The 13,376-nt window shown below is 39.4% G+C and overlaps 1 protein-coding gene across 1 annotated transcript; it reads left to right on the top strand.

Annotated features, from left to right (window-relative positions):
• Positions 1 to 10,821, top strand: camk1gb (calcium/calmodulin-dependent protein kinase IGb). The gene is made up of 13 exons (XM_086159740.1): positions 1 to 117; positions 1,880 to 1,991; positions 4,560 to 4,685; positions 4,767 to 4,841; positions 4,945 to 5,083; positions 5,620 to 5,743; positions 6,544 to 6,619; positions 6,706 to 6,818; positions 6,905 to 6,983; positions 7,830 to 7,917; positions 8,750 to 9,084; positions 9,600 to 9,693; positions 9,953 to 10,821. Exons 2-12 carry the CDS (start codon positions 1,906 to 1,908, stop codon positions 9,655 to 9,657), a joined length of 1,299 nt encoding a protein of 432 aa, XP_086015866.1. The 5' UTR covers positions 1 to 117; positions 1,880 to 1,905; the 3' UTR covers positions 9,658 to 9,693; positions 9,953 to 10,821.
• Positions 10,822 to 13,376: the final 2,555 nt, after the last annotated feature.

The raw sequence follows: 13,376 nt of genomic DNA on the forward strand, positions 1-13,376 counted from the left end.
CTCCTCACTCCACGCATGTCTAATCTCCGACCTTCCAACAGGTACATGTGATGTTGCCGGCGATGTAATCCCGTCCAGACCGCGGCTTCAGTCAGGAGAGTCAGAGCAGAACCTCCGGTGAGTGTTGACCGATAAAAAAAAAAAAAATCAATGAATGTGTGTAATGCTGCAATTGGATGATGATGATGATGATGATAGTGATGCTGGGTGTTTCCATTGTTTCCCTGCTGTTTTTTTTTTTTCCGATCAAGAAACTACGGAGGTGATAACATCAGGATCAAGTGTCAGAGCAGGTTTTAATTATTTTGTTTATGTATGTATTAAATCAGAGAGAAATTGCATCAAGATTTGATGATTTTGTTTTCAAAAGATTGATTTAAATGTTAAAAGAAAACGCCTTAAATAAGTTTATCCTAGATTGTGTGAAATCTGGAAGGGTTTACATCAATTGCAAACTGATCTGCCTAGAGGAAAATCATTCAAATTTGCAAGAAATAAGATAAAAAATATAAGTAAAGATTTAAACGTGCCTTTTATAGTCATAAGCGACCCAGTGTGAAAATTAGAGCAGCCACATCTCTGTTTGTGTTTGAGATCAATCTCTCAGCATCAGCTGTTTGTATTCCGGATGCAGGTGTGTGTGTGAGTGTGTGTGTGTGTGTGTCCACTGAAAACCGCAGTGATTAATATCAACACGTTGCAGCTGCAGGGAGAGGAAGTCAGTTTGTTTTGCAACAGAGAGTGAAAATCCTCCTTTCAGGTCAAGGTTAACCCCTGGAAAAATAGAAATATTAGCATGTTAGATTTAAGATCTCTATTTCAATAGGAATGAATTTCATCCCAGCATCAACTTGAAAACAGTTGGTGGGCAAAAGAACTATAACTAAAATATGCAGAATCCATTCATGGTCAGAATAAATAATTTTAAAAATAGTCATCGATCCATGAAACTTCCCCAAAGAAGAAGAGCCACAATAATTTTAAATTCAAATGCTGGTTCTTCTGGACCTGCCAGCCAGTCTGGGCCTCTAATCTGTTATATAAGAGAAAACAGGGCAAGAAACCAAAGAAGATCCCGGAATTTAGAAGTGTCCTAATCCTTCCCCACATCCTGATTATTTAATGGATCAGCACTTTGTTCCACCTCACCAGGTTCTCCCGATCTCCTCAGTGCACCAAAAGACTGGATCAAGACTGCACCCACTGTCAGAGCAGTAAAAAGAAATTTTCAGTGAAATTACTTTTTCTAAATTAGCAAAGACATTGCATGAAAAGTCTTAAAGGAAAATGGCGAGAAATGATCTGGTTTCAACAGGAAAGCCGTCTCTTATTTGGTCACGAGACTGAAATGGTCCAGAAATGAGCTAAAAACCGTAAAGCATTACTACATGTAGTTTGGGTCGCTGATGCTGCTTCAGATGGTTTAAATTAAAAGTAAACTAATCTCCAGGTGAGATTATGCCTTTAAAAAGGTATTTCCTACCCCCTTTTTGAAATAAATTCAACTAAACTTTGTCTACTTTATGTAAAGTGAGGAAACTAGGTGGAAATTTTTTTAATAACAGTGAAAGTCCCCCCCCCGGTCATCATGCCGGCCGCTGGGTAACATAATCTGGATTAGCGCGGCAAACCTTTTGTCTTCAGACAAAGACGCATCGCATCAGTCATGTGCTGTCTGGCAGACGGTCTGAGCGCCGTGACCTTCCCCCGCGACCCCTGAGTAATAATCCCAAGGAGAGACGTCGCGTTCTCTGTCATGACAATGAGACGGGATTAATCAGATATGCAGAGGTTACCCACCTGCTGCTGCTGCTGCTGCTCTGGTCGCCATAGTTTTTATTTTGAAGTGACCTCCTGTGTTGTGTATGTCTGTGAGCAGAAATCCCTGCTGAAGCGTCTGCAGTCATGGGGCGACAAGAAGCCGACAGCATCTGGAAGAAGGACACAGAGAACATCCAGGAGATTTTTGACATCATGGAGGAACTCGGATCGTAAGTCCTCTTTTAAACCTCACCCTTTTAATACGAATAACCTCAAAATTCGTAATAAACTCCCTAAAAAAACATAATTCATTCAGTCATTATCTGTACTGCTTATTCTACATTCAGTGCATTCAGAGTGACCGGTTACCAGAGACATACAACCATTCACTCACACATCTGGGCAATTTAGGGTTTTCAGTGGACCTAGGACATGTTTTTGGGCTGTGGGAGGAAATGCAACATTTAAATATATCACATAAAGTTTATCTAAACTTTCCCCCAACATATATCTGTAGACTTATATTATGAAGTCGGTTGTTGCGAGACAAGAGGATACAGTGAATAAGGTTGGACGCAGAAAGTTGATTCGCTGTGGCGGGAAAAACCGATAGGAAAAGAAGATACCTGTATACTATCATGTATATGTTGTACGAATGTATGTATGAACATTTTTGTATTATTCCATAAACCACTGACAAAATTACTTCAAAATTCAAAAAATAAATATTTTTTTTTCTTCAATATAAAACTATAAAAAAAACTCAAAGATCAGACAGATATATATATATACTTTTTTTTCTTTTCTTTTTAATATATTTTTTTAAATGTCTGATCCTTGAGTTTTTTTTTATAGTTTTATATTGATCGGTTCTATCTGTTGCCGTAAGTGGCGAGCAGGGTGGAGCGGTCGACCTCTGGCTGGAGGCCGTGGTCAAGGAGCCGCAGAGACGGATTAGTCTGATTGGATGGAGGCGGCGAGGCCTAGTTTCCAGACTCAGACCGACGGAGGGTCAGTCCCACTTCCAGGCGCCGCCGGTGGATTAATGCCGCTCATTCACAAAACACTGACCTGACTGCTGGTTAATCCAAGGGAGGATGTATGGTTAAAAACAAATATCATACCAATAAGACTGGTAAATTACCAATAAAATTGACATATATCCATGAGGCGTAAAAGGCTAAATATGGGGTAGAGAAGAAAAAAAGAGAGAGAGGGGGTCAAAGACACATGTTGATTTTCTTTTTATGAGAAAGCCAAGGTGGTGTTTGCTGAGGGCCAGGAATTTTATCCTCTCATATCAACTCCATTAAAAAAAATGACTTCATTGACAGCCGGCCTTTTATTTAGAAAAAAAAGAAGTATAAACAGAGTAAAAAATAGAGGCAGGTCACAGCTGGAGGGTCCATAACAATACGGAGTGTTTTTCTACCTGCATACAACTCGCTCTGACACACACACAAACACACAGATAATCTACAAACCAAACATAACTAATCAGGTCATACCAATGACATTCACAAGCGGGAGGGAAAAAAGGAAAAAAGAAATGTATGACAAAATCAATAACATAAATTGCTACACGAATTGAAATGAGATAAATACTGAGGTTAAATGTTTCAGGTCTTAGCTGTCAAATCTGGTGCACGACTCATTATTTACTCTGTACGTAGTCTGAAAACTGTAGGATACCATGAAATGGACAAATAAATAAACCAATAAATAAGGAAAAAATATGTTATACCAAATTTTATTTTGAAAGCATCAGCTTAGATTAATTTGTGATTAAATTATCTTATCATGAACAGTCACAGATTAACGAGTCTATTCCTGCTTTGAGTTCCCGGAGGAAATAAAACCCGGAGGCAGCAACTCCACAAACAACACGGCATCTTTTAATTCTTCCTTGGCCTCGGGGGTGATTTCTCCCTTGAGCAGCCGGTAACCAGGAAGATACCCACTGGAGTGAGGAAGTGTGTGTGTGTGTGTGTGTGTGTTTGCTCTTACACGCACTTCCTGTTTCTGATGTGGGAAAAATAGTCCTGTATTTGTGTGTAAATTAAAAACTATATATATGTTAAAGATCATTTGAATGCCATTTATTATTGTCGATTTTTCACATTTTACTCAAAATACACATGAACTAGTTTGTTTTTTTGTTTTTTTTTTGAGGAAAATATGTTAAAAATAATTTAAAATTTGCCCCTGGAGGAGTGTCAGAGGAGTCTATAGGAGGTCACAAGGCTGCGCTTGACAATGTTTCTGGGTCAAAGTCACATCTAAACTCCTGTGTGACCTTTGCCCCCCCCCTTCCGATGGATTCTATTTGCGTCAGAGATGAGGAGTTAATCCTCGAGAGGAACAAACCGCCCCCCTCAGGAGGCTCCATGGGTTTATTACACCACAATTAACCCTGTTGTTAATTTGGATTGCTTTTATTCCGGGTTAGATCAGATGGATTGGTGAGGTTGTTGTGGCCATGTTGACGTCCATCGCCTTGGCTGTTGTTTATTTCACCCGAAGCCTCTGGGCAACAATCCCAAATGTTGATAATCTCTCTGCAGAGCCACCTTTTCAATCTTTCGTTCTTTAAACTCTGACTTTTTGTTGCTTAATCTAGCTCTCTCCTCACGCAATCTTTTTAAATCTGCAATTCTTTCTGGGTTTTCTCATCATTACTTTTGGTTTCAGATTGGGATTTGGATGGTGTCAACATTTTTATTTTTCTGATTTGATTATATCTTCCTCTTATGTTTTATGTCATTTTTTTTTTTCATACGTTTTCTGTGTGTGTCCAGGGGTGCCTTCTCCGAGGTTTACATGGTGAAAGAGAAGAAGACGGGGAAGATGTTTGCCATGAAGTGCGTGAAGAAGAAACAGAAGCGAGACTTGAACCTGGAGAATGAGATTGCTGTGTTGAGAAAGTAAGCACGCACACACACACACACACACACACACATAATAAATGTTTGCTGTGCGTTAATCCAAGTTGTTTCCTGGAACAGAATCAAACACGACAACGTGGTGGGGATGGAGGATTTATATGAAAGCCGAACTCACTACTACCTGGTCATGCAACTGTCAGTTTACACATTATTGTTATTACTATTGTTGTTATTATTATTATTGTTATAAGATAGTGTGTTACTTGAGATGCTGATGGGAGGTGGCTTTCCTCCTTAGGGTTTCGGGTGGCGAGCTCTTCGACCGGATCCTGGACCGTGGGGTTTACTCCGAAAAGGACGCCAGCAGCGTGATCCAGCAGGTGCTGCAGGCCGTCAGCTACCTGCACCAGAGCGGCATCGTGCACAGAGATCTGAAGGTGCTGCTGCTTTTATTTATTTATTTTTTTTACACCAGGAAGCGCAAAAATAAAATATGAAAATACATTTTGAAGAGCATCCCCAAACATCAACATAAGAGAAAATAAAAAGTAAAAATATACATAAAATAAATCAAAACTATGGTAAAATAATCAGCAAAAAATATATCAGATATGCATAATATAATATAATATATATAATATAATAATATATAATAATATAGAATATACTATATAAATAGAACAAAATATGCATAATCAATCACAATAATAGTAGTAGTATCTCACAGTAACATGTATTACTTCTAATGTTATTCTGTATCTCCATCACTAAATCTATGGATACAACTGACTAAATACAGCCTAATGATAAATAACAAAAATACTTTCAGTGGAAAAAATTGTAAAATTGTAGCAGTTGACCTGCCTCTGGCAAAAAAAGAAAAGGCCAGATATTTTTCCTAACACTGATCAATTTCACCACAGGGTAGGAACCATCCCTGATAGTTTACCTCAATGTGGGTTTCCATTTACAGCCGGAAAACATCTTATACTACAGCTCAGACGAAAACTCCAAGATTATGATCAGCGACTTCGGCCTCTCCAAGATGGTGGACAACGATATTATGTCGACGGCATGCGGGACACCAGGATACGTGGGTAAGAGCGGGGACTGTCAGTGGTTGGAACACAGCTGTACAGTTTATTAATAACGTATTAACAGTTTACAGGTCAGCCCGTGGTCTAACTGTTTGCAGATGACATTGTGATCTATCAGAGCAGGGGACAGGCTGAGGTGGAAGGGAGAGGAATGATGGTGAGGCTACAGGGAGTGGAGATCAAGAAGTTGAAGGGTTTCACGTACTTGGGGTCAACAGTCCAGAGCAACGGAGAGTGTGGAAAAGAGGTGAAGAGACGGGTCCAAGCAGGTTGGAGAAAACTGTCAGGGGTACTATGTGATAGAAGACTATCGGCCAGAATAAAAGGAGAGGTGTACAAGACAGTGGTGAGACCGGCCATGCTGTATGGAATAGAAATAGTTACAATGACTAAAAGACGGGAGGCAGAGCTAGAGGTTGCAGAGATGAAGATGTTGAAGTTTCTTTTGGAGTGACCAGGATGGATAGGATCAGGAATGAGTCCATCAGAGGAACAAGACATGTTAGATGTTTTGGAGAGAAGGTTAGAGAAGCCAGACTGAGATGATTCGGTCATGTAGGGATAGTGAATATATTGGTAGACGGATGCTGGATTTGGAGCTGCCAGGCAGAAGGTCTTGAGGAAGACCAAAGAGAAGATTCATGGACGTAGTGAGAGAGGATAAGAAGGTAGTTGGTGTGAGAGAGAAGGAGAGAGAGAATAGGGTTAGATGGAGAAGGTTGATTCGCTGTGGCGAAAACCGAAAGGAAAAGATTAGCTCATGTCGTAATTTCCGTGTCTGACATTTTTCTTCCCTCCAGCCCCTGAAGTCTTGGCTCAGAAACCCTACAGCAAGGCAGTGGACTGCTGGTCTATTGGAGTGATTACCTACATCTTGTAAGTATGACCCTCTCTCTCTCTCTCACACACACACACACACACACACACACTAACCAACCAACTGTATCCTCTGCTGCTCTCAGGCTGTGTGGTTACCCTCCGTTCTATGAAGAGTGCGAGTCCAGGCTCTTCTCCAAGATCATGAAGGCCCAGTACGAGTTCGACTCACCCTTCTGGGATGACATCTCCGAGTCAGGTAACAGCCTCACACACACACACACACACACACACCTGGTCCTCCTCTATCCTGCTGACGTTCCCATCCCCTCTTCTCACCCGCAGCCAAAGACTTCATCCGGAACATGATGCAGAAGAATCCTCACATGAGATACACGACGGAGCAGGCGCTCAGGCACCCCTGGTAAGCCTATCAATATTCAATATTTAGTTAGGAAGTTGGTTTAAAACCGAGTTGTCAGTTTGACCTGAGGCACAGACGTATCTGCGGGTTCATGTTGAAAACATCAAATTGTCAAAAGACACGTCCGGATAGTTGCTAGGTGTTCTACTCTGGTCAGTTAACAAAATAAGGAAAAATGAAGGCGTCGCATCACACATTTAACCAAATCTGAATGTTCTTTGATAGATCGAAAATACAAAAACTTGGGAAATTTCAAAATGAAATATCAATTAGTAAATTAAGTTTCAAATTCTAATTCAATTAAAAAATGCTTTTGTGGTTATTTGTGGAAAATTCTTGTTATTTCTTTTAACAAATTGTTTATTGTCCTGTTATCACTTATGAATATTTTAGAAATTTACTGAGAATTTCTCACAAAACTCATCAAATATGCCTTGCTAATTTCTTTATATTTCATATTCTTTTTGAACATTTTTAAAGAAGTTATTTTCTTATTATTTATTCATTATTTTGAAAACAGGCTAGTGAATTTACTAAGTGTGTGAAATAATTTTTTTTTTTTTACTTTTTTATTCAAATTAAAAAAGACTTTGCAGTGTCTTTATTCCTTTTTTGTCACATACAAAGACTCCTGTCTAGATGTAGGCAGGAAAACTCATTATACACAATAACGAAACCAATGCTACGAGAAGATATTAGATGTATTACGGCATATTGGATGTGGAGCATGTCGTGACTGGCCAGGCAATGAAGAGTCCATTCACCTTTCTTCGGGATTAGGGATTAAACCACCCCAACCAACCCTGAGGCCAGAAATAAACATCATGGTTACGTCTTGTTTCCCAGGATCATCGGAAAGACGGCGCGGAGCCAGGACATCTACTACTCCGTCAGCGTCCAGATACAGAAGAACTTCGCCAAGTCCAAGTGGAAGGTGGACTGCCTCGCCATCAGGCCATGGGGGGGTTGGGGGGGTTAATCTGTTGTGTAATCAGTCGGGCAGGTTATCCTATCTTGTCAGCCAATCAAAATACAGGGGATTGCAAAACAGGAAGTGATTGTCCGTTAGACTCAGCATCCTCCGTCTAATGGCTTTTTTACATTTTATGACAAAAAAAAAAAACACAGAGAAACAAGCGTTGTAATACTTTTTTCTAAAAAAATACTAAATACTAAAAAACAATACTAAAAATAAAAAAATAAATATATATATGAGTGTTTGTGCACATACAGGCGGCACTAGTCTGTATGCTGCAGGTGTTCATGTCATCCCATGAGATATTTACCCAGAAAGATTTTACACAGAAACATTTTTCAATGCCCACAAATACGCACTGGAGTTTATTTCCCCCCCAAACAGTGCCTGTAATATGGCTGATGAAAAAGATTAATAATAACTAACACAAGGAAAAGTCCATCCATCCATTTTTTTATCCCCGCTTTGTCCTACTCTAGCCGATCGCTATCTTCGTCCGTTCAACCAGTGTTTGAATTGAACAGCTTCACAATTTCATGATAATTTAATTGGTCCGATGTGATGAGGCTAAATGTTTTGGCGACATGAAGTTAGTCCAAAAAAAAATCCATAAATTAACCGCAATTGTTGTTAAAGCAGCAATGTTCAAAGCATGTGAAAAAAGTAGCGGCTTATAGTCCAAAAACAGTCTTCCTGCTAATCCTTATGAGGGAATATTAAGGCTTTTTTTTTGTTTACTATTTCATCTTTTGCTAATTTTAACGTTCATTTGTATCGACTTCGTCGACAGCAAGCCTTCAACGCCGCCGTCGCCATCAGCCACATGAAGAAGCTCCACCAGGCTCACTCCCAGCAGGCCCTGCGGCAGCGAAACATTCCCGCCATCACCGTGGTCGACGTCTCCTCCCCCGACGTGCAGAGGAAGTGCTCCAACCCCGAGAGCGCGGAGGTCAACGGGAACGTGCCGGGTTCCGACCGCATGCCGGTTCCCCCAGACCCCATGGGGCTGAAGAGCCACTTCCACCCGCTGAAGGCCAGCCAGAGCCAGAGCGCCGCTCCCCACCCCCCCTCCATCGCCGGCCAGGGGAAGCACATCTACCAGTCAGAGCCCGCCAACCTCAACGGGTCCGTGGCCACTTCCTGTTCTTAGCCACGACACCATAGCAGGAAGTTGTTTTCTATCCCACAAATAGATTTTCCTCATGACTTGATTACTTTAATCTTTTCGTTTAATTTAAGTATATTTTCTTTTACTTTCATCATCACAAGTGAGCTGTATTCTTTCATTTATTTTATATTTTATTAAATTATTGATTTCAGGGATGTTTTTATTTAATTCTATCAGTAACATTAAAGAGGTTCAGTATTAATATGAAGTAGAGTTTAATTCCTGTTTTTTTTTTTGTTTTTTTTTTTACTTTATATCTGTAATCTTGTTCAATTTTAATAGTCAAATTAATTCTTTCATAAGACTGGAAGCAGATTCATGATTATTTCCGTGTTTGATTTTAACAGTACAATTAAAAAAGGTTGTACCAGTCACATCAAGAAGGTTTCCCCAGCCACATTTTTTAATCTCTGATATGGGTAATAACACTTTTTCTCTTTATTTTAATCAAATGTTTTTCTTTTGCCTTCAGGTTTGGTAAAAACAGAAGCAACCAACCCGTCCAGACTGGGGTGTGTTCAGTCATGTGACTCTGAGGTGCAGTTTACACTGAAAAAACACACTTGGTAGGTTTACCAAAGAATAATTATTAGTAATAGTATGGATAGAGGGTTGTCAGTAAATTTACCTCAAGAAATAACATTAAACTTTGAAACTCATTTTTCAAAAAAAAAATTCGAAAAATTAAATAAAGTTTATCCTTATTGATTTTCAATCAGAGACCTTACCAGATAAGTGAGTGTACAGGCGCATGTTTTTATGCGTCTGTGTTGTGTGTGTTTTCTGTGCACGTCTCACACTGAGCATATTTATGTCCAATTGCAGGTCAGCATTTTGGCGCCCAGGAGACAGACAGGGACGACGATGACGCTCGCCAACTGCTCCGTCAAACGGACCGGCGGCCTCCAAAAAAGTGCCTGCGACGTGTTAGGAAGACATACAAAGACACGCACACTTTTATTGCACGACACACACTTTAATGCACGACCTTTGAACCCGGTGGTTGGAGAGGGGTGTCTGGAAAAGTACAGGAAGCTCACCAGGGAGTTTACGGGCAAATGCCTTCAACGTTGTAAAAAATTATCTTGTTAAAAGTCTGATATAATTTCCACAAAAATAAATAATAAACGGAGGTGCTTGAAGTAAAAAAAAAAAGAAGAAAGAAATCAGATGAAAAAACGCCTTCCATGGCTTAAAACTGGAGGGTCGCAGAGCAGCTTCTGAGAAAAAGAACCAGAAACCTCAAATCCAATCAGGACTCTTCTAGCAATCTCCTTTACCGTCTTCTTTTTCATTTTATTTGATTTTGCCTCTGCCTCCGGCCCCGATTTGACTCCTCAGTCACCCCAGGCTCTCCTACCTCCGTTTCATCAGATTTAATTAAAAAACAAACCACAATCCAATGGCCTGCGCCTGTAAATAGAAATGTAAATATTTCCCACTTCATTGATGTATTTGCTTCAGATAAATATGAGAATGTAGCTGAACAAAGTAAGTAATACCAACTCTAGGGTGTAAATATGTTCAAAATCTACCAGTTCTTTGCTCCATCAACCTAAAAACCATCTTAAATGTGTTTATAAATATATGTTGAAGTGGTTCGTTATTCCAGCTCCTGTTTGTGTATGTGACCTGAAGTGGCTTTGTATTTCTGTACTGCCAGTATTCTCTTAAATAAACGCACATATATCTTTTACCCATCTCAATTCTTTACACTGACTTACTTTACAGAAGATACATTTAGTTTTTTGTTTTTTTGTTTTTTTTTGATTAACTGAGAGACTGCAGCATACTTAAACATTTTTAAGTTAATAGGCGTTTGTTGTTCCAATCATGTCCACCAGGGGGCGTCAAAGTGTATGTATCAGCAGTTGAATACAAATTTCGAGGAGGCTCTCAACAAAAAGAAAATGTTCTCATTTTAATTGAGCAAATACAAATACTTCACATTTTTCAGTTTGCAACTGAACCCATGTATCCCTGTAATAAGATATACAGGATGGTTTTACAAAGAGGAGAAATTTTTCCCCGGGTCACATGTCAAGGCTCCCTTGTTGATTGATAATTATTTTTATCAACAAACCGATTTATCCCGTTGCTCCTTCTGCTTCATCAGAACCCACCCTTTGTATAGATCTCTTTTTTCTATTTTGAAAATTTGCAGTCAATTTTATTACATTGCTGATTACATTTTCAGTGCTCATATATTGTTCTTTTTGCTTTTTTATGGTGTTTTGAGCAATATTTTATTCTTTGAAACATTATAATTTTATTTTATTCTTTTCATCTTCTGACAATTCATTCAATCTGCTTTGTAGTGTATTTCTTAATGTTGTATTTGTTGATTTTTAATAATTCAGAATATCAATTTGATTATATTTCTTCTAGATATTCAGTTGAATAATTAGTTTCCTTCCAAATTACCTGCTTGTTAGACATTTATGACTTCTTTTTTTATGCATTTTCATATTTACATTTACATTTTTTGTATTTTTTTTTTTTTAGAATTGCTGTTCTAATTACCCGCCAATTTTATGAGAAATTTCAATTATTTTCTGTTTTAATCCTCTGCCTCTGGCTCTCACTGAAGATGATTTTTTACTTTTTGTAATGTTAAAACCAGAGGGGTGATATTACAGTCCACAAACACATGAACAGTTGGAGTCTCTGGAGTCCAGACGGGACCAAATGTCTCGTTACCAGGACAACACAGGGTTTGGTGTGGCAAAGATCGGACACCCTTCGCAACCGACTCATCCCATTTGGCCTCATGCAACCGGATCCAGGTCAAAGGTCACACGCATAAACACTCATACTCCGGATTGCATGATGTTCTGGTGACCGTTATCATCTAAGGCCAATCAATAAACACAGTGAAAATTGTGTGTCGGCCAATGAAAGAGTCCTATTTAGCGAGTCTACACTGTGATTGGACAACCGACGACCTCTTGATGTGTGTGGTGGCAAGACGCATTGTCCTCATCATGTTTTCGAAATGGGAGATTACGTACAATCGCAAGAGTTATGAAGGAAAAATTATAAATCATTGTTGACCTTTTTTTATTACAAGAAATGCAGAAACACATTGTCCCTTTACAAGTTTGCTTTTTACCTTCTTGTGTCCTCTTCTTTTTCTTTGGCTCATTTTTAATCTTTCATTTTCTTTTTCTTTTTTTTGAGGTGAAAGCATGTTGACTTTAGTTTGTATGAATTTCATTGATTGATTGATTCCTGATTTTACATTATGTCCATTTCCTGTTCAATTTCCACTATTGTAATTTATTACTTGTTCTTAACAATAATCAAGCTAAATTTCTTTATTTGAATTCATTTTCTGATATTTCATAGTGCTTTCCAACTTTAATTTTCCATAGACTATAAAAATGGCTTGCGTGAACTTACGAGGGACATTGTGAAAACATTTTTTATGTGATCAAAATACATTTTGTTTTCCAGATCACAATCGTTCTCCTGGGTCTCAGGTTCAGTTCGTGTCCTCGTCTGGCCTTTTACCCACAACCAGCCCTGCGGCCCAGACACCCAACCATGAATATTCATTCCTCTGCACTGGGGGAGTCGACTGCCGCTGGCCTTTAAATTCGGGCGGTCCGTCTGAGATTCGCTCACCGGCCTGGACACGAGGAGGAGGTCAGAACCCCCAACCCCTGAATATTTCTGTGAGTTTCTGCCTTTTTCTTTTATCTCACTTTGATGTGTGTGCATGAGGGGGAATGAGTGGACAGTAAGGATATTTGTCTTTTCAATAGAATAAACCAGATGGCAAAAAGGTGCTGGAATAAATTTATGATAAATTAGGCCGCTGGTGGGAGGAAGTATAAGAAGTTTTCTGTGTGATGGTCATGTTCGGGATTCAGCGGCAAGAAATATGTGATAAATAGAATAGTTGAATAGAAATAAAAAATACATTGCAGCCATTTTTTTGCGACTTCTTTCCTTTCTATTTATTTTCATTTTCCAGGTGTTTCTTTGTTATTTTTCAACTATTTAATGATGAAATGTATGTATTGCATTCATAACTATCACCCCCCACCATCACAGTTAGACCCTGTGAACCCCCCCTCACTCAATGGAAGGCCTGGACGAACTGATCCCGTTCACCAAGGAGCTCCTGCAAGGGGCGTCGGGCCGCCGCCTGCTGAAGGTCTACATGCTGGGCTCCACGCTGACCTTGCTGGGGGTGATGGGAGGTCTGGTGGAGACACTCCTGCCGCAATCTGAGGAGGACGAG

The sequence above is a fragment of the Fistularia commersonii genome, chromosome 14 (assembly GCF_037954325.1).
Source record: "Fistularia commersonii isolate RoL2024-O1a breed Wild chromosome 14, RoL_Fcom_v1.0, whole genome shotgun sequence".
In the NCBI taxonomy this organism is placed as follows: domain Eukaryota; kingdom Metazoa; phylum Chordata; class Actinopteri; order Syngnathiformes; family Fistulariidae; genus Fistularia; species Fistularia commersonii.